This window comes from Phragmites australis, chromosome 7 (genome assembly GCF_958298935.1).
Source record: "Phragmites australis chromosome 7, lpPhrAust1.1, whole genome shotgun sequence".
In the NCBI taxonomy this organism is placed as follows: Eukaryota; Viridiplantae; Streptophyta; class Magnoliopsida; order Poales; family Poaceae; genus Phragmites; species Phragmites australis.
Genome location: NC_084927.1, coordinates 34,696,544 through 34,722,840, shown reverse-complemented (window position 1 = coordinate 34,722,840; position 26,297 = coordinate 34,696,544). Strand labels below are relative to the sequence as shown.

At 43.1% G+C, this 26,297-nt stretch overlaps 3 protein-coding genes across 3 annotated transcripts; 2 read left to right on the top strand and 1 right to left on the bottom strand.

Moving 5' to 3' along the window:
* Positions 1-8,115: 8,115 nt before the first annotated feature.
* On the top strand, positions 8,116-9,448 carry LOC133924985 (protein CURLY FLAG LEAF 1-like). Its single transcript, XM_062370755.1, has 2 exons — positions 8,116-8,401; positions 8,700-9,448. Exons 1-2 carry the CDS (start codon positions 8,213-8,215, stop codon positions 9,165-9,167), a joined length of 657 nt encoding a protein of 218 aa, XP_062226739.1. The 5' UTR covers positions 8,116-8,212; the 3' UTR covers positions 9,168-9,448.
* A 7,378-nt stretch (positions 9,449-16,826) lies between these two features.
* LOC133924984 (peroxisomal ATPase PEX6) lies at positions 16,827-22,097 on the top strand. The gene is made up of 17 exons (XM_062370754.1): positions 16,827-17,182; positions 17,631-18,275; positions 18,380-18,623; positions 18,721-18,862; positions 19,056-19,239; positions 19,333-19,524; positions 19,607-19,879; positions 19,960-20,031; positions 20,185-20,271; positions 20,402-20,524; positions 20,606-20,716; positions 20,833-20,871; positions 20,964-21,085; positions 21,160-21,304; positions 21,387-21,470; positions 21,554-21,700; positions 21,784-22,097. The coding sequence occupies exons 1-16, from the start codon at positions 16,946-16,948 to the stop codon at positions 21,641-21,643; spliced, it is 2,790 nt and encodes a 929-aa protein (XP_062226738.1). The 5' UTR covers positions 16,827-16,945; the 3' UTR covers positions 21,644-21,700; positions 21,784-22,097.
* A 3,091-nt stretch (positions 22,098-25,188) lies between these two features.
* Positions 25,189-26,042, bottom strand: LOC133923656 (auxin-responsive protein SAUR32-like). Its single transcript, XM_062368943.1, has one exon. It carries the CDS (start codon positions 25,944-25,946, stop codon positions 25,635-25,637), a length of 312 nt encoding a protein of 103 aa, XP_062224927.1. The 5' UTR covers positions 25,947-26,042; the 3' UTR covers positions 25,189-25,634.
* Between the last annotated feature and the right edge of the window lie 255 nt (positions 26,043-26,297).

Sequence of the window (26,297 nt, the reverse complement as noted above, 5' to 3'; positions counted from 1 at the left end):
TATAGAGCAGAAAGTCAATGTTGTGAACTACTACTAACTGTATATCCATTGATTGCCTAGCTATACTTACGGAATATATATATATATATATATATATATATATATATATATATATATATATATATATATAACATACTCCGGTTAGATTTATATTATATATATATAGAGTACATACTCCGGTTAGATTTATATTTGATCCCATTATAACCAAAGGAGTATATATTACTTTTAAGATATATATAATTTTTTATAAAAAATATATATTATTTTCTAAGATGTAGATGCTATTTTCTGATATGTATATACTGCTTTTTGATATATATGTATGTATATGTATATATATATGTATGTATGTATATATATATATATATGTATGTATGTATGTATATGTATATATATATACATGTTTTGAACATCTGTTAAAGAGGAGAAAGTAAATCCGAGAATATAGAAAAGACTTCCTATTATTTGTATATGTGCGTGCGTATGTATGCATGTATGTATCTTTCATGCAATTTGCAAGTTGACAAATGGGAGATCACTCAACCCATGGAATTGTAGATATCTTTGCATTTTCTTTTCCACGATTTTATTATAGCTGAAGAGTCGATTCAGCACGGTTCCCCCCCCCCCCCCCCCCTCTTTCCCGAAGTTAGACTATCCATGCGGTTGTTGGCCAACAAGTTGACCATATATATTTGGGCATGGCCAATGACATCTCATCATGTATACGACTACTATATTTTTCAAAGCCGCATATTAGGACGGAATTTGTTCAACCGCTCAGGTACCACAGAGGATCCCAGGTGGGTACTCGCGTCGCCATTAATGCGGAGATAACCAAAGGCCCTAACAATCCGTTCATTAATAAGTGCAGTGCCAAGATCAAGATATTGATTGCATTCAATGCGCAATTGAACTCTTGGGTGTGAAGATTTAGGAAGCTACTTTTCCCATGACAATTCAGTCGCCGTTGGGTTAATCAATGCGTTTGTTGTGGGTCATTATTTTACCCGGTCCCACCTCGAGGAAATGTCTGGCTCACCTGTAAATATGCAGAATTTCCGTTCAAAACGAATATATAAATATGCAGAATCAGAATATAGAAATGAAAAAAGGAAATCACACCACGTGATCTATTGAAGAAATAGACACATTATAAGAAGAGTACACTTCTTGTGATCACATTTTTTGCTGCATGTAATCACAAAATGTCATTGTTGGGAAATATTAAATGGCCGAAAAGGACCAGCACTGCTGCAATTATGTCCGTACGTTTCTTCATCTGCAACTCATGTATTGTCATGTACAGGTACAGCCAACTTCAAAAAATTTGCATGGACATGTCGATTAATCCAATACTCTGGGTAGTTCCAAGCGTGTTTAGTACTTTCGATTGCGATTAGAGATATGCAATTAAGAGAAACAAGGCCGCATATACACCCTGGGTAGCTAGGTAGAGCTAGCTAGTCGTGCATGGTTGATTAGTTGCACAAGTATTGCAAATCCTAGTCGATGAATGATGGAGCTGAGTGAAGGTAGCAGGTTTTCATGATCGATTTTCCCAGCTTAATTGCGTGCAATGCGAAGCTCCGTCTTACCGGTTCTTGTTGTTGTTGCCCATTAAAAGCCTTTCTATTCGGTAGTTATGGAAAGCAATCTTCGCCCTCAATTCGTGACAAGTAATGAGTGTGATTACGTTGTGGAGAGTAGGAACACGTCGTTTTAGTACGAAAAAGATACGTACCCAATTTCATTTCTTCCTAACCTTGACCGCCGAACCGCGCGCTAGCTAATGAAGTACTCTTTTTTTAAGAGCAATGCTAATTTTCAATGGCGGATCAGAGGCAAGAGCTACGAGGCTCTCCTCCTTTTTTTCTTATTTTTTTTCTCTTATGTTACATTTCTTCCTTATTTTTCTCTGTTCTTATTTTCCATTACCAAAGTTGGGGGGGGGGGGGGGGGCGCTCCCAAATGTGCTGGGGGAGGCTTAAATTACTTCTACTAAGAGTATTTATTTTATTCACAGTTTCTAGATATATATTCACGTATTGCCAATGATAAATGTAGACGATGTGGCAATTTAATTGAAGGAACAAAATATGTCATTTCATTTCACTATGTGTACTAAACATTAACTTAATTCTTTTGTGCTTTATTTACAGCCAAAACCTTTCTTTTAAATTAGCACATTTGTCATGCTACAGATGAATGGACTATAATTGCACACTAAATATCGAATCTATACTACTTAAAAAGCCTGTAATGAATTTTTCCGTCTACCCACGACCTTCGTCTACCCGCTCCTTGTCCATTTGATCCCTCACGTTCGCCCACCCGCAAAACTACTCACCTACATGCAACATTGCATCGTCGTTCGTCTGATCTCGCTTTCCCACCTGATTTACCTCATGATCTGGCCTCCTACCCTCGCTCCAGCGCATCGCCGCCAGCACCACTGCATTGTCACTCGCTCCACCGCCGTCACTGCTCCGCATCGCTCCTTGATTCCGCTCGATCCCCTAAACCTTCTCTTCTCTTGCCCTCGCTCTAGCACGTTGCCACCAACACCACCGCTCTTGCGACTTGCGCCCCCCATCGACCGATCTCCTAAATCCTCCCCCACTCACATCGATCTCCTGGTCTCTAGCTCCATATCCAATGTCAGGGAAAGCTAAGGTAAAGGAGAAAAAAGGGAGAGGAATCACCAATGTTGCATATCTACATGGTACAGGGCTTCTACATCATCATCTACAGCCTCCGGATCTAATTGCGTGCGTCCCCGACCAAGAGTGGAAGAAAGTTGTCCCCTGGATGGAGGATCATTGTCCTAGAATTGGTGGATCTGATTGTGTCCTTGTGCTAAAAATAGCAAATTTCATTTTGGCTCTTGGGTTCTTCTTGATAGGGCATAAGAGGTATGATAGGTGGACTCGAGGATCATCTCGCGCAATTACTTGATGACCCAGATGCCAACATAGGTGTCCAGTCACATGCAGAAGTACTTCATCTAGGTCAACTCTGGCTAAAAAAAGGACTCGAGGTGAAGGAATGTCCCTCCCCCGTCCTCGTCCCTCCACCACCAATCTTCCACAATTGTCGGATCACATGCTTAAAAATGCAGGCTTGTACCGCCTCGCCAGACGAATTCCTTCACATCTTGCCCATGAAAGATATCATTCTCTGATTCTGAATTTCTGGTAGCACATATTAATTCAGTGGATCATGCGGGATAAAATTCTGATTTTACTGATCTATGTGATTAGTGTTTCAACAGCGAGACTAAGCAACATCTTTTTGCTCAGTGGATATATGGTTTGCCATGTTTTATGTTGCATACACATGATCGCTAATTTAGTGCATATCTCATTACATTCCTTCAATTCTGTCCAAACATCTAGCTTAGTCTCGCCCGAGTAAAAAATAATTACTTTATACCTGACTGTAAATATATTTTGTGATGTCATTTGCACACGCCATATAAAAAGCAAAGCGATTCATTTTTATACTGATTTAAGTGTTGGAACGAACGCTCAACCTCTGAACTTACTATTCTGTAGTACAAAGAATTTTGTGACGTTTTCACCATGAAAGCCTTTATCTTTTCAATCTGTGATGGAAATATAAACTGTTTCGAAATTCGGTTGGCACTTGGACTATTTAGTTGTTTGGTAGAGTGGTGAATTGTGCAGAACTGAATTTTAGTCCTTATTTGTTGGAAAAAGTAGTTTGGTACTGTATTACGAACGAACAAACATAAAATTGTTTTGCACTACAAAGTATAAGATGTTTTTTCCACAATGAAACACTTCATCTTTTCAATCCAGGACTTAAACCTATATGTATTCAATGGACCATGATTTAGTATTGGATGTTTTATTAAGTGCTTAGCTTCAGCTACAATTTACCATTTGAGAATATACGTCTTGGCATTACATACATGACTCTGAAGAAATCATTGAGCTATTGACTCCATCTGATATAACTTTTATTGACTCCATGTTAAGACTTTACAAGTTTTTCTTTTCCAAATTTCATTTTTAGATTTTATCATGGATGTCCAAATTTAGCTTTTATTGACTGTATGGTATCATTTTTTTAGTTTTGTTTTAGGAAAGCTATAGCAGTTACATCTAATTGAGCATATAGTTTATGAATCTCTTTTACCAGTGCACTAATTATTTATTCAACCAGACTCACAAAAATTACAATGTAAAGATTTCTTTAAAACAACTGATCCACGGGCACTTGCAGGCTAGATAAGTGCTACACTGAAGCCTTGTAGAGATTATTGCAAAATGGTGAGTTAATGGCACAGACTTTGAATTCATTATACATGCTCTGGTGGAGTGCATAACCAGTAGACAAAAGCATTGGAGTATCATGAAGAATCTCATAGGACCCAGTTTACATCCTTATTCATGGACTCATGATCTTATACATGCGAACATTTATTCTAATTTCCTCTCTTGATTGCAAGAACAAGCTCACATAGTGATAACCTATTAGTAGGAGACAAGAAATTTTATGGGCAAAAGACACTACCATTGATCTTTTATGGTCGAGAGCGTAGTTGAAGAAATGACCCATATTACTTAATCATCATTCTGGTACCAATAGCCGATGAGCTGTCTAGAGTGCAATATAAAAGGGGCCTTATATGCGGATTCTTCTCAAGGTTAGTTGGGTGATATTCTTATGGTTATGGTTCATTCAGAGTAGTCGATACGTACTTGTTGAGATGGTATCCATCTTGTCTTGTAACTTGATGCTCAAAATTTGATTCACTTAAGTGTGTCTTTCTAATTTTGGCTGCTGAGCAAGATCTACGCCTTCAACGAGGCAACTACTGCTACTCAAATTTTGATTCAATGAAGGTGGCGAGGATGGCATGGTTTAGAGGAGGAGATTAGAGTGGAGGCATGTGGCAGCGACTCTGATCTGGTGGGCATGTGTGGTGGCGAGAGCTGCGCTCAAGCAGCTCTAGTACATCACACGCGCATGCTGGGATCGCGCAACACCATCCCATGCATTCAACATGTGAGACATGTGAATTGTGAGTTGCATTTTGTAGGAGTTTTGAGAAGCTACCTAATTTTCATGTGAACAAATATGGTTCATATGCTCGTAGCAACACACAGACATTTAGCTACTTAAAACTCATTTAAATTGAGCATTATTTCTCTTTAAAAATGGAAATAATACCAATAATGCAAAAGGAATAAAAATGGAGTCCCACGAGCAACGACAACTGGATTCTAGGTTCGGCAAATAACTATAGTGAAAAGTGTCATGAACAATGTGGTTCATAAAGCAGCGTCAATATTGGTACAATTGGTTCTTTATCACGCGGCCAGTTTCAATCGGTCTAAGCTAAGAAACCGACTGAAATACTTTTAATACCGTCATGTCTAAACATCCAACTATAACCTGCCATTGAAAAATCATTTCTGGTGTAGTGAATGAGTAATTTAGTTAGCTTGGGCAGGGGAATCGACCATGTGTTGGTGAGATGAGGTGAAGTTATGTGGTAACCAATGCCATTGATAGTGGAAGCAAATGGCAACAAAGTGTTATGCACCCATAGTGACACCATCACTGCTAGTCAATACGACGATGTGGTACGCAACCATAACGACAATCAGTAGCGGACGCAGTGAAATCATGGAAGGAGACTGGTCTTCTTCCTCCATTTCACCTCCCTCTTCTTCTCATTCTCATTTTTTTTTGAAAGAACAACAAAAGCATTGCCAATTTTTTTATTGAAGAAGAGAATTAACCCAGTTTATAAGGGAAATCGGGCCCAAAAACCTCATAACTGCACGTTTTAAAAGAAAGTTAGCAGACAACCCTAGATGATAATACAATCTCAATTCGAAATAAACACCCACACCAAAAGGCACATCCAGACAAATAGACAAGTCCAACCCAACTCAACTCATACGCTAACCAGCCAGACAACTGTGTCCCTCACAACTCGATCGATGGAGCACTGCTCCCACGTCGCACCTCCCTCACAACTCGGTCGGCGGAGCCCTGCTCCCACGTTGTACCTCTTTGACACATAAGCCGACATCATGTCGCTTCAGAGGATCGCACGGTGGACCAATTTGCTATCATGAAGCACCAATCTAGAAACAAGAGCCATCGCAGATTGAGGACGTAGGGATAAACCTATAGAAGAAGCTAACGGAACAAACAAAGAGAGCAGACAACCCGAACATCAATGCCGCCATCATCTGTCCGGACACCCAAATAAGGTTTTCACCCGGAGAAGCATGTAGGGTGAAGGAGACACGAAAATATCGCCTCCAGAGAGGGAATGGCATCCAAGGGCGTCAACAACATTTGCACCAGCAAGCCAGGTATAACTTTCGCTCGTGGCTCCCTGCCTCGGAAACCTACACAAAAGGTGGAATGGGCAACGCCATCCCATGCAAGGGCTAAGACCAGAGCAGCAGCACCACCACCACCACCTCGCAGCTGCGTCATCCCACAACCAACCCAACATCATGAAGCTCCCCACGAGTCCAACCTGCAGAATAGAAGGAGACCGGGCAAGGGGAGCAACACAAACACCATGAGACTGGGACCGACACAGATGAAAACCAAGGGAGCGCACGAGGGGCAGCAAAGGCAGGCCAAGCTTGCCAAACCCGCAACCCTGCCGCCGGACCGCCGCACCGGTCTCCAAGCGAACCACCAACATGACTAGCACCTCACACACATGGTAACACGGCACACGATGCACCAGCTACCCGCACAGTAGCACATGGCAGTAGCACATGGTGGCAACACAAGCTTGCCGCCCACGCGCAACGCTGCTGCACATCTGCTGGCCACCACCGCAAAGGCGTCCATCACAAAATCAGCGACAAAGGCTGCCACACTGGGATAGAGCGATGCCAACCACGTCAGTAGGGGGAACATGTCCCGAGCATTGCCGTCGACACGCCTGAGCCCCTAGCGACCGTGACCGGGTGCTAGCAGCAAGCGACCATGGTAAGGGAAGGGAGAGCCGGTGCCATGCCCTCCCGCGTGACCCCGCCAGTGCCTGCACACCTCAGTGACCAGTAGGACGGCAAGGAGGAGCACCGGAGACCCACTGACACTTGCTGAAGGGGGGCTCAGGCCAGGTCCCAGGCATTGGTGATCGCTGTAGTCGCGTCCTGCAGGAACGTGAACAACCGTGACCCCCAAAGAAAAATAGGAAGGCCCCTCCTACAAGCGAGGCACGAATCCACGATGGGCTAGCCGCCAGGACACAGATCTGGCTGATGAGAGACCCGATGTGGCCAGGCTAGGGTGGATTCGATGAGGGCACCACAGGCCTGGATCGCACCACCCAACAGACAAACCAGATAGCAAGGGGGAGAAAAGGGGAGGGGAGATGAGAAATGAGGGAAGAGAAAAGGGGAGGAGGGCCACCGCATGAGTAGGTCGCCGAAGGCAGCGGCGGTTGGGCAAGATGCGGAGAGGGGAGATGCTAGGCGATGAGGATTTGTCGTCTCGAGAGGGACAGCACGAGGCTCAGAACTGCAAATGTATCTTATTCTTCTTTTTCTCTTTCAAAAAATAGAGTAGATGTTTGGGAGCTATAGGGGAATGGCAATCGGTGAAGGGCTTGAACTCCTCCCATCTCCCTAAAGATCCATCGCTGATGACAGTATGAACTATAGCTGGATGATATAGTTTGCCAATGTCAAATGAGACACGTGGTGCGCCGTTGTCGGAAGAAAAAATGTTTGCATGTTTTTTTTTATTTAAAAAAGAGACTTTATGGAGTACTAGTACATGGTTAAGTGGGCAGCTCAAAGGTTTAATAAAATGTGGCAAGCTATGCATGAATTGAAGACTATTTATAAATTCCTATAAAAAGTTACTACTAGTGTAAAATTTATGTTTAAATAAATTCAAATCCGTGCTAGTACTCGATTAATTGCCAATTGAATAAATTTGCCAACCATTTCCCAATAACGCCAATAAATATTCCGCCCGCTCCTCCGCTAAGTTCATTGACCTCCCGTCCCTGACGCGCGGGACCCACGTGTCAGCCAGGGCGGCGGCTTCCGCGATATATATAGGTGCGCAAACCCCACCGCTTCACCTGCAGAGCAAACGCGGAAAACAAGCAGGAGGCAGAGAGGTGCCATCGCCATTGCCAACGACCGCCGAGAAAGGAAGCCAGGGAGGCGAGGAGGACCGCGTGAGGATGGCGGCGGACGTGAGCTCTGTCGCGAGGTTGCTCCGCGGGGAGGCGGGGAAGAAGGGAGGGCCGGAGATCGTGACGATGGATCTTCTAGGCGGATGCGGCGGCGGCGGCGGCCGGGCCGCGGAGGACGAGGTGGTGGACCTCGAGGTGACGGTGCCTGCCGGGTGGGAGAGGCGGCTTGATCTCCTGGTGAGTTATCGGTTGTTCAGTTGTAGGTGATCTCATGGGTTGTTCGTGTTGTTGCCGCTCTGAATTCGTTCCTGGTGATTTGAATTTAAGATTTGTTTTTCTTCCAGTTCTTGTTTTCCATATGGTCGTTTGGAAGAAACATATACATGTATTGTTCGATCACATCATATCCCTTCCAGAGATCAATCAAACCTCTTGTTGATGATGTTCATATCTTGTTTGCTTGATCATGGAGGATGATCATTTTCCAAAAAGTATTTCTTCTGCAAAGTATTCAACTCAACTTCTTTGTTTGCAGTCCGGGAAGACGTTCTTGATTCCTCGCCACACGAGCGTCCAAGACGGTAACCAAGACCTGAACATGCCTCCACCGGCCTCCACCGCGGCGGCGCCCACCACCTCGGCCGCGGTCTGCACCCTCGACATGGTCCGCTCCGCCCTCGAGCGCGCCACCGCCGGGAGACCCGTTGCCTCGCCGGCCACGTCGTCCGCATCGTCCGCGTCCACCTCGTCATCTTCCTCCGCCGGAAAGCGCAACCGCTCGCCTCCGGCCGACGCTCAGGCGTTGGCGACCCCGGCGATGCGCGCGGCCGCGTGCCCGTCCTGCCTCACGTACGTGCTCATCGCCGAGGCCGACCCCCGCTGCCCGCGCTGCTCTGCCAGGGTACCACCGCTCGGCGGGATGTCCGCCGCCGCCTCCGGCGCCGACGGCAGCGGCAAGAAGCCGAGGATTGACCTGAATGCGGCCGCCGATGAGAGCGAGTGAATGGAGAGAGAGAAAAGTGGAAATTGAAAAAGGAGATCGAAATTGGAAAGTGGAGTTCTTGTAGCGTAATATCTTGTCGGATCAGAATTACATGATTATAGTATAGGTTATATTTGTAGAAAGTATGATCATAGGATCAAAACAGCTGGGTCACATAGAAGTTGACTTCTTCCAATTAATAGTACGTAGTCTTTTGGTTAAATCCATGCATTTTGTTCGTTATTATTTTTTATAATATTATTAGTGTTATTTTCTTCCTTCTTTGGATGTACACAACTAATATATATACACCATGGGTCCACGTGTGAGCGCACTTAGCAAGCGCGTGGGCGGTGGACCCAAGCATGAGCACGTAGTATAGGAGGCTATGGAACCCATGGGAGGGTAGACGTGGGAAGAAAGCACTACGTGCTTTTTAAATAGTATATATATATTTAATATATAGTCTAGGATAAACAATATGTATACATTAATTTCTCACTTAAACTTAATATATATGTATTTTATGGTTCAATCTAATTTATTATTGACTCGACATGTGATGGTATAATTGGCATTAGCATTCCTACTAACCTAGAACTGTTGTCAAGAAATTAAAAAAAAAACTGGTGTCAAGAAAAAGAAACCAACAGGACAGCTATGTTGGATGAAGTTCATCCAAACTGTCACTATTCATTTTCAACGATGATTTTTTTCAAAGCTAGAAAGGAGACACTCAGCTATGAGACAACCATCTATGTCTCAAAAAATAATGTCACCCATAATAAAACTACTTAAGGCATGATTTTAAAATTCTGGATCATCTTTCTAGAATATGACTTGATCATCTTTCCCTATTGGCAATTTGGCATGCTCGACGTAAAGCTCGCTCAAACTTTAGAAAATTGCAACTAAAAAAGGAATTTTATAATAAGAAATGGACACAAAAAACCTACCGGCAGTCTCATGGTTGGTTTGATCGCAGTTCAATTTCCAAACCAACCATTTAATCAGTTGCCTAAAAAATACGTATTTTGATAGAAACGGAGATCAAAGTTTTGTGTTGGTCTGTTGGAGATCATGTCAGAAATTAAAACTAAGCATTTCCCCTTTTCGTAAACGGAGAAATCTGGACAATACTATATCCAACGCTGTATATCCTCGTATCTACATATCATATGAAGCATTAATGCATGGGTGCAATTAAGCTAGCACAGCAGCATGCGTGGCAGGAAAGCAAAGGCATGCAATTAACCTGGCGATTAGAGCGTAATGAATTGCATTGGCGAGTGCAATTCAAGTAAAAGCCAGGCGATGCGCGCATCAATCCATCTGGTTAGTTGCCGCTCTCCCCACATTCAATGCCCATCAGTCCATGCAGATAGAGACGCGTTCGATCGCAATTCCAGCAGCACCAGTGCAGCTCCCGATCGATGCATGCATCTGCTGCCAATCCATCCTTGTATTGGTTTCGCTTGATTAATTACTCCGATAATGACGATTAACAAGGTGCTAATTAATCAAGTTAAATGCTTAATCTTCTATGAATGGGATCGTGGCACGCCGCTGGCCGCCAGACCCCCCCTGATTTTGGGGTGGACGTACCCTTTCACTCTATTTTATTATATATTCTTAGCAAAAAAAATGTTTTTTGATAGACTTAGGTTGTTTATGGATTGTTAACTTCCCATAGTTGGAAGCATATTACGAAAGATACTAATTTTTACGAAGGAATCTTAGTTAAACATAGTTAAAAAAAAAAGGCTCCATGTTTGTACTAAGAATAAGAAATTACCACATTAATTAAAAAAATATCTACACCGTTGATTGTTATGATAATCTAACGGTTTAGATTAAACCAAATAGTTCATAACAAATTTAATTAATAAATAATTAAATTCGAAATTAAAAATTCTTGGAAATTGGTAGTTTTGATTTTCATACAATTTGGGAGCAAAATACCTAAATAAAGAGGACATGTAAAATACAATTAATTATTAGCTAAAATTCAGGATTTCCATAGAAGCAAAAAATCTATATAAAATGTCCATAAAAATACAATTCATGATAATTTAAATTGCCATTAAAAATAAAAAATAAGGATCCATATCAGATATAATCTTAGAAAAACTATAAATAATAAATAAACAAAATTAGTAACATGATTTCTATAATAGTTCAGAAGCAACGTGCAACTAGAGATCATCGCATCAAGTGAGCAACAGGGTAAGGCATAGCACATGGACTGCAGATGATAGAAGCTATGACCTCTAATAGCAACAAACGGACATCAATAAATCCATGGATTGGTGAGACGAGACATAAGATCAGATCGAAAGGGGAATATATATGTGTCATTATATCGGACTTGGACTACACAACTCAAGGTCGCAATGTTAGGCATGCGACGAGGTAAGGCGTACCTTATAGACAATGCAGCCACAATCTCCACAAATGACTAAGGGACATCAACAAAGTTGTGGATCGATAAAAAATAAATATAGTTAGTAACATGATTTCTATAATAATTCAGAAGCAACGTGCAACTCAAGACCATCGCATCAAGCAAGCAACAAGGCAAGGCATAGCACACATATTGCAGATGATAGAAGTTATGGCCTCTAGTAGCGACAAAGGGACATCAACAATCCATGAATCAACGAGATGAGACATAGGATCAGATCGAAAGGCGAAGATATATGCGTCATTATATCAGGCTTGGACTTGTACAACTCAAGGCCGCAATGTCAGGCATGCAACGGGGTAAGGCACACCTTACATACGATGCACCCACGATCTCCACACAGCGACTAAGGGACATCGCTAAAGTTGTGGATCAACAAAAAAAATATATAGTTAGTAACATGATTTCTATAATAATATAGAAGTAACGTGAAACACAAGATTATCCTGTCAAGTAAGCAACGGGGCAAGGTGGTGTAACCACAATCTCCAACAATGATTAAAGGACATAGATAAAGTCGTGGATCGATAGGGAGGGCATGTAAGTTAGCCATGCATATCGCTGTCGCGATAACAAGTGGGTGAGAAGCTGTATTTGACTATATTCATTGGGATTTTTTTAAAAAAAATATAAAATATATTTGTTGCCATGTGACACAAGATCATGGTGCCAGCAACAAGGGACAAGCCACAACCTGCATGTTGCATATGATCGAGCAACAACATAAAATGGCGACAAGGGACACTAAGGACATTGGAGCCAGGCTTAGAATACGTACCTCATGGTTGCAAATTAAACAACAAAGCAAGACGTAACCATATATCACATATGGTGGAGCCACGACCTATAACGATGACAAGAAATACCTACGAAAGCTGAGGATCAACGAGACATGGTGTAGATAGGCTTGAGCAAGGCAACTTGCAGTCACGGTGGCAAACGAGCGAAGAGCATAGTGCATATCTTCGTATGATCTATGACTATACGATTATGTTTGACTAAAACATTAGGAAAAATAGAAAAGCAGTAAATAAATTTATTAATGAGTGTATAAAAATGTACAGTGTAATAAAGCTAGCGCGCGAGCCACTTTTGCTACTAGTTATTTTTTGAAACTACAGTAGCTAGCTAGCGGGCGGGCGTTCGTCCATTGGTGGTTCAACTGTGAATGAAGTCACGGCAACTGATTAAGATATAATAAATTAACTGCACGTTTGCGTAGTGATTAATTTCGCGATAGCTGCGTCTACCAAATTCCTTTTCTTTTTCTCTGGCTGGAATTCACGAGTGGCCATTAAATTGGATTGGACTTGCAACCGTGGGTGCTAACTAGGCGAGCTTGTGTCACGGAGACGCCGTTGATTCGTCCCTGCTGATGGTGGCGGATTAATTGCTCTAATAGTGTAGCAGCACGACGTCCCTAGCTAGGTAATCGGATTAATTTGGCCTGCCACGTCCCTGGTTCAGGATAATGATGGGCAGTTTCATTCACAGTGGAAAATATAGGCAGCCAGATCTCACATTATTATTAAGAATTTAAGACTGATGGATTAATTTGATCAGATTAAGACTACTTCTAATGAGAGTTTCATTCTTATTAAATAGAGTCTCATGTCAGCATTTTTGGTGATGTTATATTTGAAACTAAACATTTTAAAAGTTATTTATGATTAAAGTTTTAAGATTTTGATAGGAACTTGCCCAAAATATTGTATGGATGGGTCAACATGCACAGTGCAGAGCTGTTGCGACGAGAGCGGTCCTGAGCAAAAGCGTGTGAGAAGTTTCTTGCCCCTGTTCAAGTCGGGTCAGATCCGGCGGGAGCTATGGCATTTATGGGTGACGAGATCTGCAGTCGAATACATTGTGCCCGCGTACCTACGTGTCTCCCATGTCAGCATGCTGTCCACAACCGTCTTGGATCGGCCGACGCCTCGACGGGCTGTGCTGGCTCTTGTGTACGCTTGCGTAGATCAGTGCTCGCCTGACGATGCAGCTACCTACGAGCCGCCGTTCGTTCGCATGACGCTCTCTGCAGAGGTGTCCGAACGGAGCGGCGGAGAGTGATGCCGCCGAGCGCTCTGATCGAATCAACCACTCGGTAAATTTCGCTCGTTTTTGGCGCAGAACCGACGCTTGGAAGCCGAAAATTTGGTCATGGTCTGGGTCGCTCTCGCGTGGCCGGCCGGCGAGCGAGTCGCGGGAAGTTCGGCGAGTCTTTACGGAGGGCGCCTTTCGGAGGCGGAAAGGCGCGTCGCGTTTGCTCTCCCGCGCCCGCGCGTGCTGTGTGGCTGCCTACTCCGGCACGGCCATTAAGTGCCGTGGTTTCTCCGTTCAAGTCGCCCGCGCGAGCTTTTTTTTCACGAGATTAACTCGATTTTTATTAAAAGTTAGTTTAAAGTTTTACAACCACATATATCAACGTCCAGCGAGTACAGAAGAAAGAAAAAGAATGATGCTGGGAAACCAGCAAACAACTAAAGCATAACCAGTTACATCGGATAAAGTAACAGGCAGTTCGCCCATGAGCTTAGAACAACCCAAAATAACAGGTTCTAACAAAAACATGCAAGAAAGGTCAAGACAGAGAAGATAAGTAGCATCAGCTTCTCAACAGACGCATCAGCGACAGTGATCAGGGTGAGGTGAGAGGTGCTAAAGCTCCCAGACGTCGGATTGGATACGTGGACTAGGATGGAAGCTATTACACCGATCCCAAAGCTGTTTTAGCGTCAAATCACATTTCTCCTGTCACCCTCTTACACAAGATTTTTCGTTCACTTCTCCATTTTCATTTCATTTATTTTTTTTATCTCCAACAATTCACTTCTTCGAGAGGAATCACGAAATAAGAGGAGAGTGAATTCTATCATGAAGTAAATGATCTTTAAAATTCTTTCGTGATAAAAACCGTAAAAAAAAACATTAGAGCGCTGAAAGTAACAAAAATACATTCATAATAGGAAATTGAGCTGTAAAAGAAAACCCTTGACTATGATCTTAGGAAGAAGAGGTGCGGTGCCTGCAGCAGCGGCGGCGGCGGAAAAAGCTCGGCCGATCCGTGCCAGGGAAGGAAGAGGAACCAGCAATAAACGGGCCGATGACCATCTGCTGCACATACGAGGGAGCCACGTCCTTGTCAGGTTTCGGTGTGGCCTGGTCGTGCCGCTTTTTCACACGCCTGCGAAATCATCCAAGGACCGGCGGGATTATATGGAGTCGGGTGAATTGTTTTATTTGGTTCAGCCGAAGTTCTCGCTCGCCATGTGTAGCTTCACAGGGGCACGCAAGATTGTTGTCTCTCGTTTTCTCATTCCATAGCAGGGAGTTGGCAGATGGCGCCAGACTCCGTTTTTAGAGAACAAGATCGGAATTGTTGTCTCAACAAGAATTTGATTTGAGTACAACCTCTCGTAGTATGGATACACGTTTTAACTTATTAAACACTAATTATATATATACTATTTTTAAAATTAATTTTGAAAAATATGAGCACCTATACTAAGTCTACCACACAAATCCGAATAGATACTAAGTTTTACTATAAGTATCCTAACCAACCGAGCTACCAATACATCTCATGGTCGAGAGAACGCATGCCAAACAAAGAAGAAACACCCCTTGCATGTGCTTGTTGGACCGAAGCGACTCTCTGTGTTCGACCCGGCTGGCCTTTTCTTCCCTGGGCCCTGGTCGGCTGGGCCCCTGGCCAATCTTCCCGCTCGTAGATGACTAGATGAGGAAGGCAAGGCGCCGCGAGTTCTACATTTGGGCTGGGAAGAAGGCAAGCTCCGCGAGTTCTATGCTTGGGCTGGCTCGTGCCACATGGCTAATCCGGCGCATGGATATGGGCCATCAATTTTGTGGACTTTGGGTCTTGAGCTCGTAATTTTTCCATTTTCCTCCGCTCGGATCGTGACTCTAGAGTCTCGACACAAACAACAAACAAGCGTGAAATTAGCAGTGTTCCATCATATTTCTCCAAAATCCAAGTTCTTTGCATCTAAATTCAAGCCACGCACGACGCAGAACGAGCCAATTTGCTCGAATTCCGGAACAGATTGCATCCAAGTCTTACTAATTGCATCCGATTCGATTCGATTTGCAGAACGAGTACTGTATTACAAATCACGTCCTGCATTGTCACAATCTTATAATCCAGTTTTCTGTCCAAATTCCACAATTCTCTTCTTGGACTATCACAATCCCATAATACAGTAGAGAGTAGTAAAAAGACCAAAATACTCGTTGATATTACGTGGTATTTACCAACTAGTGTCACTATAATCTCACAATAAATCGTTTTTTCTCGTCTCTCTCTCCTCACATCTGTTGTCGTCGGTCACCATTGCCCACGCTACCGTGTCACGCTTGTGCAGCCGCTTCGTTGCCTCCCCTATGCGGCTCGCTGCCGGTCGGCGTCACCTGTAGCACCATCCTCCCCACCTCACTCCCTCATCTATGCTCACTAACTCCCTTCTGTTCCCTCACATCGAGCTCCACACCACACACCACAGCTTCGCTGCCCAAATCCATTATGCTGTCGACGGGATCCGCGAGGCTCGAGCCACCACTAGCTAGGAGGAGCACTGCCTCACTCTTCTCTGCCTTTCCCAAGGTCATTCCTGTTGATTCATTGGGCGAACCGAGCATGCATGGCTTTCTTCCCTGACGCCGGTAGCTCGTTGCCGTCGACCGAATTCTAAAGTCCAGCGCATCTTTCTCCTTCCATTGTCGTCTACACCTTGCTATTGAGCCTCATTCCTTCCATTGGCAACCAAGGTGAGCTTCGCGAGGCCGTCACACAACTTTTATATATGTTGCAGTCAGCCTATCTCTTACCGTTGGTCAACCTCTTCCCGGTCCCATCAACCGAGACCTACTCCATTGAGTTTCTCGCCGCGCGTGTGATGCTGTGATACCTTGCTCTGGCTAGATCTCGCCGCCCTCCCTACCTCCCCTCCGATCTCTTCTTCTCTGTAAGTCACATGATCACACACAACCACTCTCTTTACACTACGTAGTAGACCCCATCTAATTTTCAGCCCGATCTCTTCTTCTCTGTAAACCACATGATCACACACAATCATTCTCTTTACACTATATAGTAGACCCCATTTAATTTTCAACCCTCTCATAATCTAAGTAGCCAAACAATTTATAACTTTTAATACTTCAACTGTTTATAAACCATAATTAAAAGCGCTTTTCACAGTGCAAAACTAAACATGCGATCCATCCGCTTCTTCTACCTAGAGACTCCAACCTCACATCGACACATCGTCTGTTTGAAGTGGTCTCTCTCCTGTGCCCGGCCCCCGTCGCTGTCGCAGCCATGGTGGAGAGGCGGGCGCGGAGGAAGCCGCTGGTGCTCGCCTCCACGCAGGCGCTCCTCGACTCGCTCCCGGGGGACCGCCGCGGGGCGCCACCGGAGCCGGTGCGCCTCAGGGCCGGCGTCCTCCGCTTCCCCGCCCGCGCCTCCGGAGGCGGCGGCGAGTTCGGGGACCTCGCCTCCTTCGTCGCGCTCCCCGCATCCGCGCTCCGCCGGCTTGCGGTCGTCACCGGCACGACGGTACGTCGTCGGCCCTCGCCCGGCTTCTCGTCTTAAAAGCACAAGTGCAGAACCCAACTCTCGCTGTGAATTGGATGGTCGTGTTTTAAAATTCGATCTCTTAGGGTCTTGGTTGAGGAAATTATGCTTGGTGCTTTGAGGAGCGAATTGTGTCTCATGGAATTTAGTTGTTCATAGAACTAGGGGGCTGTCCTTGTGAATTTTGGTGACGACTTCGATGGAATTAGTCAAACCGAGCCGTGGTAACTGATAACTACAATGAGCAAGACGTCTGGATCATTGCTGCTACAAAAATTGACCATTCTGGGCGTGTATTGGTATTTCGATCAGGAAGCTATGCGCTTGATTTAGTAAATCACTAAATTTAACTGATAGATTGTAAATTGGAAGTGTATATGAATCTCTTCTGTTGAAATTAATAAAATAATAAGCGCATATTGATCTTCAGGTGCTTGTCAAGAATACCGACAATAATGTTGGCAGGATTGTCAAAGCAGTATTACTTGATCACCCATCCCTCGATGAGTCCCAGATAGAACAGACTGAGCATGTGGCCTCCACCTCTCACCCTGATCGTGCCATGGCCTTCTTACCTTGTTGCTCATTTCCAGCAACTGGTTTTGCGTCCTTGGATGAAGATGTTGCTTATGTTAGCCCACTTTTGGCATTCAACTTGGGAGTGCATGTTTCTTGCCTCAAGCTTCTTATTCAGAAAGGAAGGGAACCTTTCAAGTTTTGCTCTCGAGTTGAAGATCATGATGCTGCTGCCAGTAATGGAAGTGATCTTTCTCTTTACTTAGAGCTTCTTCCATGCCCTCAAGTGCCTAAACATGCTTTGCATTTACGGGTTTCTGTTGTGAGGATTCCTGAATGTGGTGTGCTTGCTTCTTTAAAGATAAATTTGGGCATGGGAGGAAGTGATTACCAAGATATGATAGATTCAGCATTGAACGAGCACTTTAAGTTTGATAGAATCCTAGCAAGAGGAGATGTCTTTTGCATACGAAACAATTGGAGTTGTGGCGTGAGCTCCTGCCTGGCATGCAATAAGCAGGATAATAAACTGCATCCTCATAATATGATCTACTTTAAGGTAAGATTCAACAGAGGTGATCAAACTCTTTAGCTTATACTTAGCTTCATTTGTTCATAGTCGTATATAAGTTTCAATTTGTTAATATTTTAATGAAACACTAGGTGACCGGCATGGAACCATCAGATGAACCGACTCTTCGTGTTAGTTGCAATGAAACAGCCCTTGTGCTTGGGGGAGCTGCTTCTGCTGCAATCCCCCCTTACTCCTTCTTTGCTGCTTCTGGTGATTCAGTTCCTTTGCATGGTGAAATAGTGGAGCATTTAGCGTCTATCATTGCACCAGCATTATGCCCTTCAGATATTTTACCAAAAATAAAGTTTTCCACTTTTTTGTACGGTCCTTCAGGTTAGTGCAGTTCAATAATAATTTATGAATTTTATTCCCAATGATTACTACGCAACTTTCAACTGAACCTGTGTCCTGAAAAATGGTGGGTTAACAGGATGTGGGAAGCGCACAGTGGTCAGGCATGTTGCTAACCATCTTGGTCTACATGTTGTTGAGTGTAGCTGTGAAGATCTAATGACATCGTCAGAAAGTGGGGCACCTGCTGCACTTGCGGCTGCCTTTAAAGAAGCTCAGAAGTACTAATCTTTTTCTCTCTTTCCCCCTTCTTATTCTCTGCCGTTGAAACTTATTCCTGTTTCAGTTAGGAAAATGGATTTCTCTTTACCTTGTTATATTTTCTTATGGGGGACTGCATTGCATTTACCCATTCTCAGGTGATGTTGTTCATGTCTTTGGCATTTATTTTGCTGAATAAATTTCTTTGTGAAGGTATTCTCCTTGCATAATACTTCTTCGCCACTTCGATGCAATTGGGAATGCATCCTCCAACGAAGGCCCACAATCTGAGCAATCTGGGATAGCGTCAAACATTGAATCTGTTATTAAGCAGTACACTGGACAACGTTGGGTTACTAAGGACTCTATGACAGCAAGAGATGTAAATGGGAGTTCTGTAAGTCTTGATTCCTCTTACTATCAACAAGATATAATGATATACGACCATCTCTATGTCATATTCATTATTAACAAGTCGTCTTTCTTGCAGTACCTTGTGGAACCTGAATGTGTAAGCTCACTTCAAGTTATACTAGTTGCAACTGCAGACAGTCCTGAAGGAATGCAACAGTCAATTAGGCGATGTTTCCGCCATGAGATCGACATGAAGACTATGCACGAAGAGCAGAGAAACAAACTGATATCTGAGACACTCCAAGGCATTGCAACAGCTGCAGATGAGGTGCATTTTTGTCCTTTTTTGGCCCAAAAGTTATTTTGCACTCTTACAATGCATCTCCTGCTTATGCAGTTTCACTTTTCAGAGTATTGATGACAAGTTTGTAAAAGATTTAGCAGCGCAAACGTCAGGTTTCATGCCCAGGGACATACTTGCATTGGTTGCAGATGCTGGTGTGTCCTTTGCACATAAAGTTGCAGCAGAGAAAGATGGCAAAGAAATCAATAAGCATGAGAAGGCCCTTCCAGAACGCTCTTCTGGCACTCAAAATGAGGAAAAACATTTTTGCAAAGAAGATATCCTGTCTTCCTTAGAACGTGCCAAGAAAAGGAATCGTGCTGCACTGGGCACACCCAAAGTAATTTTTTTCTTCTAGCTTTCAGGACCATCAGCAATTTTAACTTGCTTCCTGTGAGAAATTGATTTATTTTCTTTTAGGTTCCCAATGTCAAATGGGAGGACGTTGGTGGGCTAGAGGAAGTGAAAAAGGTTATTCTAGATACTATTCAGGTAATTTTGACTTAATTCATCTGTAAATATCTATAATATTAATATTACTCGCTCCTATGGATGAAAAATGAGATTTTATCTATTTTAGTTTTCAGCGTTAGAAGCTGGATCATCAATTTTGGGGTATATTGACCTTTTTTCCTGAATTTCCAGTTACCTCTGTTGTACAAGCACCTTTTTTCTTCTAAATTGCGCAAGCGATCAGGTGTCCTGCTATATGGGCCTCCAGGAACAGGGAAGGTAGGTTTAAAAGGGTTTCATACTTCCTTGACATGAATTTGAGCTTTCTTTGTATTTACAAGATATAGGTGCATCCGAAAAAGATTTGTGATATGTGTTCTCTAAAATATTTTTTTCTTGAATGTTTTAGACCCTATTGGCGAAAGCAGTAGCAACTGAGTGTTCATTGAACTTTCTTAGCGTGAAAGGTCCAGAATTGATAAACATGTATGTTGGAGAATCAGAGAAGAATGTCAGGGACATTTTTGAAAAGGTATGAAAATTTACACGTCCATTTAATTGTCATAAACATGCATAGATTATTTAACATTCAATTTTTCGCTGTCAATCTCAGGCTAGGTCTGCACGCCCATGTGTCATTTTCTTTGACGAGCTTGATTCTCTCGCTCCTGCACGAGGATCATCTTCAGATTCTGGTGGTGTCATGGATAGAGTTGTTTCCCAGGTATAATTAACTTCATCGGTCATCGCTGAGGCAGTGTCACAACTTTTTCCTGTAATTTTGCTGTTAAAGATGCTGGGTCTGTCTCGTCTCACTTTCCCCTTTTTCGTGTTTACTAGTTACTTGTGGAGATAGATGGTTTGAGTGATAACAGCCAGGTTGTTTCCTCCACCATGCTGTGCTTGTTTTTACCTGCCATTTCTGGGATGCTCAACATGAAGATTTTTTTTTTTTACCAATTTGTTTGTAGGACCTTTTCATTATTGGGGCTACCAATAGGCCTGACCTTCTTGATTCTGCACTTCTTCGCCCTGGCCGGTTTGATAAGCTTCTTTATGTTGGTGTAAATACTGATGCGTCATACAGGGAAAGGTTGTTATTGGTAGTTTTCAATTTATCGATTTCAAATTCGTGGCAACTGTGATCTCAGTGTAATTGCTATACAGGATCCTTAAAGCACAGACGCGCAAATATAAGCTCCACGAGAATGTTTCTCTTTTGTCAGTTGCTCAGCGCTGTCCTCCAAACTTTACTGGTGCTGATATTTATGCACTGTGTGCGGATGCATGGTTTCATGCAGCAAAGCGAACGGTGAGTATTTCTGCTCCCTTGCTTTGCCACCTTGTGTTTTGTCCTAGCTTTGCTCCATTGAAGTTATACATGGTATTTTTAGGTTAAAACATTTGAAACTGATCCTTCAAGAAGTAATGATGCCGGCGCTGAAGAAGTCATTGTCGAGATTGATGATTTTATGATGGTATCTCCAAATCATTTTGGGCAAGCAAAATAATATTTGTTTGGTTGCATGTTAGGAAATAAGCTCTTCGTGTTACTACACAGGTGTTAGGAGATATCTCACCATCAGTATCTCTGGAGGAGCTACAAAACTACGAACAGTTGAGGCAGAAGATTGAAGGACCTTCGAGATGATGTTAGCTAATATTTTATTTCTCATAGATGACATTGTCCCACCAGAGCATCCCCAAGGTTCACATTCTTAAACTGCTAACGTCTCCTAAATTTCTGTGTCTTAATTTGTCCTTTTACAACTCCAGTGCTTGTTTTGACAGATGGTACCATGACAAAACTCGTCCCCAATGTCATGATTTTGGGCGTTTTTCTAGTTCTACCATGTCCCGGGTTTACCGAGTTACATCCTGATAGCAGCATCTATAAATCAGCTAATTTGTATAGACATTAGACCAACTTCTCTGAAGAGAGACTGCCTGTCATTCTATTAACTTATTTATCTAGGTTTCAATAAGATGGCTCGCGAAGATTTTAGCAAATGATGAATCAACTTTGTATAGTTGTATTTGTTGCTACACTGTGTTCTTAAGAGAAAAAGACTAAATGCAACATTTTTATTGCATAATAATTTTTTTTACTATTCTGCACCTTTAACAAAGGGAATCTCAGTATGATCTCCTTCAAAACAGGTCCATATCAATGGACCAAAGCTGATTTACGCTGAACTAGCTCTCTGTTGCTAACATTTCCCCAGGGAAGCACCCTGGCAGTGGCAGCCATTGAAAATTGCTTTCGTGCGGTGTAAGTAATGGCTTGTTCTTGCTCGGCGTTTGAATGTCGAGCAGTGATTAGTACTGTCTTTCTCATGAACAGGGCCCTCCCTCTCAGGGGGAGGGGGCGAGCGGGGCGGCCATCCCGGGTCTCTAAAATTCAGAGACCCTATATATATATGGGCGGTCGTCCCGGGTCTCCAAAATTCAGTGACCCTATATGTATATATATTATATGTATATGTATACTGTGTATATTAGTTAAAAAATAAACTAAAAAAAATAGATCTGAACGATTTATATTTAATAATGAGGTTCTATTTTTAATCTCAATCTGAGCCACCGAAATGTTGGGACTGACCCTGCTCATGAAGTCAGCCTGCGCAACAGCAGGTACGCTTGGCCTGGCAGGAGGGTGCCGTGTGCAAGTCGTTTTTTCTTTAAATCGTCGAAACGAAAGGTGTAAATAAAACCATCCGAATTTCCAATCACTATGCTATTCGTCGGCCTGACTAAATAGCTCTATATTTTATTTTAACCTCACTGTTATGACTGAAACTAACTTCCGCACTGAAAACGATACATTTGTCCTCGATGAAATTTGTCAATCAAGTGTTCGCAGCCTTTACAGTCGAGTCGCAAAAGGTATATAAAAAATGAAAGGTATCATGCATTTGTTTTCGATGAAATTTAGATTATTTTTAATTATATTCATTTCATTTCGTTCTCTTCCTAATTTTTCTTTCTATTTTTACTTTTATTTTCTCACATCTTCAACAGCTTTTCTTTGAAAAGATTTGTGAAGAAAAATAAGAGAATCCTGCCCGTTCTAAAGTGAATGAACTGTGAATATTTTTGTGATGAAAACCGTGAAAGAAAATTATTGAAGTGCTGAAAAAAACGAAAATCTCTTCATGATGAAATTATGATCCTAACTAGAATCGGTTGGAGATGATGATGGGACATATCAAACATCCGGCCGGCACATCAAACTCGTGTCAGTCCGTAAGTCAAGCCTTTTCTTTAAAAAGTTCAATTTTCTTCGATGATCTCACTCTCCATGACTTGCGAGCATTTCGAGTTGACAAATAGCTAAAGGAAAATACTACACTATATATATGAAGCAACGTTTTGTCAATGCTGGGGGTGCGACCGTGCCGAAGCGAGTTCAATCACCTCTCGCTTCTCGTAAACGATGGCGCCGATGGTCGTTATTCATTCAATACGGATACCAAGTCTAAATTTTGATGGCTGCTTCAGCACGGCGACCGGGGGAGTGCACGTTACGCGTCTAATTGGTTGCTCCTAAGCAACCTGATTTGGCACGTACATACCAACTCAGACAAAACATATTTACTGTTATAATCTAGTCTAATAGATATAAATATATGATTATATCTGTTTATACATGTGAGTTTATTTATCAGTATTATAAAATCATCTTCATATGAATAACTAATTACAATCTTAATTTTTACATATATTCATACGAACTTAGATTCACTCAATCAAACACAAACTCAATTCAATTTATTTAAACAGATACAATTAACTAAATACTACTCCCTCCGATTGTAAATGTAGGTCGTTTATATATTTGTGCATAAGGATTAAGAAAGTAGATCAAATGACCTTGTTACTCTTTATTTATTCTGCATTAGAAAAGATAACTCATTTATTTGTGAGAGTGGTAGTATTTATTAAATAAGGGCAAGGCGGAAACAAAAAAGAAAAAATGCATAAAAGTTCGAGAATAACTTATATTTAGAGAATAATTGAGAAGACTAAAACAGCATATATATACAATCAGAAAGAGTATTACTTTCAACAAATATGATTTCGTTCGGTCTATTTCCTTCTCAACTCACGTATACAATCTATACCAAAAAGACCATAGTACAAACAATCACAACCTACGTTCCTACGGTCGGTGTCACCGCCATGATGGAATCAGGAAGCCGCGCTTAGTCAAACACCGGCCCGGCGCGAGGAGCCAACGCGCGCACGGCCTGACGCCCGTGTGCCGCCGCCGGTGCGCGCGAGAGGAAGAGAGACAATACCCCCCGCGCGACGTGGTGGGTTGAGGCAATCGAATCGCCTATGCCGCGGCGCGTGGTGTCGTTTCCTAGCTTCAGGATCGAGCCAAACGTGCGGCGTGCCCGGCCATGCCGTCCGCTAAAATCTGAGGTGCTGCTGTAACACGTTCGTGGATGCGCCACGGGTCACAGTTTTTTTTCAATAAATAAGCAAAATTTAAAATATATAATTATTTTGATATATATTACAGAAAACTATAACATCTGATATTTATTTAAAAAATTATAACAAAATTATAACTATTTTGATATATATTGTAAAAAGCTATAGCTTTTTCACCGTGATCCACCTATCATACTTGGCGGTATGTAAAAAATTTATAACTATTTTGATATATATTATAAAAATTCTATAACTATTTTGTTAACATTCTTGTATTACATATACAAAGGATGACAGGTGGATTCATGGTGAGAAAATTATAATTCTTTACAATATGTATCAAAATAGTTATAGATTTTTAAAATGTGCACGAGAAATTATATTTTTTTACCACATATATTAAAATAGTTATATATTTTTTAAATTTACTCAAAATGAATTGATATGAGAGCTATCCATTACTCCTTTCGTTTCGTAATGTTTGTCCATAGCTTTGAGAGTATCTGTCTCAAATTATTTGTCCATTACGGTAATCAAGGATGTTTTATAGTCTATTTTTCTGTTATGTCTTTAAGTGTATGTATTTACTCTAACGCTAGTGAGTTACTTGCTCTCATACTTGTATTATTAGGGGTAGCATGTTTATTTTATTATATTTTTTCACTCGATTTCAGTATTTTTGATTTGTACGTAATGATAAACGTGGATAAACATTATGAAATGGTGAGAATATATTGATAAGAAAGGGTACCCGCGGGTAAAACAGTAAACAAGAGTGCCCGAAGCCAGAAAAAGAAAAGCATATTCTCCCCGAATTAGACGGCCCAGTGCCGTGCTCGCGTATGCAGAAATCTCAAATCCGCCTGAAATGGCTCGGCAGGCACAGGGGGGACACGCTGCAGCTTAACGCGAGAGTGTGGGCAACGAAACCAAATCAATTGACGAGCAGTCCTCACGTTCTCCAAAGTTTGAACACTTGCAAACTCATCATGGAAAACTAGACCAAATCAGGCATGCCTGTCTATTTCTATGTAAGTGGCGGGTGTCCATGGAGTTGATCGACCAGAGCTGCTTGTTATACAGACCAGGCTTGGTCCCGTCCTACGTACGTCAGGCCACGCTCCATTGAAACCTTTTGTACACATGCACCTGACTCACCAGGCGCTGGTCGGCATGTACGTGGCCTGGCCTCATCATCGTCTTCACCGGTGGCCTCCGGCCGCGGTGCTGTCGGCGGCGACGGCGCGGTGGAACTCCTCGGCGGCGCAGGGGATGCGCAGCACGCCCTTCTGGTCGTACCCGAACTCCCGCTCGGCCATCTCCAGCAGCGCCCGCACGCGCGGCCGCCCCAGCGCGCGTATGTCCACCACCACCCGCTCGGGGTCGCCGTCCTCCCCGACCAGCACCGGCACGCACCCGCGCGGCACGCACCCGGCCTTGCTGCCGCCCGCGGGGATCAGCCGCTCCCGCATCTCTCGCCCGCCGCGGCCAGAGCTCTTCCTCTCCCAGCTCATGTCGACTGCTAGCTCCACGCAGTCACGCACGTAGAGAGGCAGAGGAGCACGAGCCTTGGACCGTGACCGGTGCAATGGCGTCAGAGGAAGCTGATCGTCGGCACCGGCAGCACGTACGATTGCTCGAAGCGCAAGCGCGCGCGTGTATATATGGGGCGCTCGTGCGGTCAACGTGTGATCGCGTGTGCCATGGTAGGAATACCATATGATTGGGACATCCTGTTCGTGTCGTCCATTTCTTGACACGTGTTTCGTTTCGTTTCGTTGAGGAAACAGGTCTCTGACCGGACCCAGTTCGTTCGGCCGGTCCAGCCCGGCTGAACCTATTTGCCGGTTTACCTTTATCCGGTT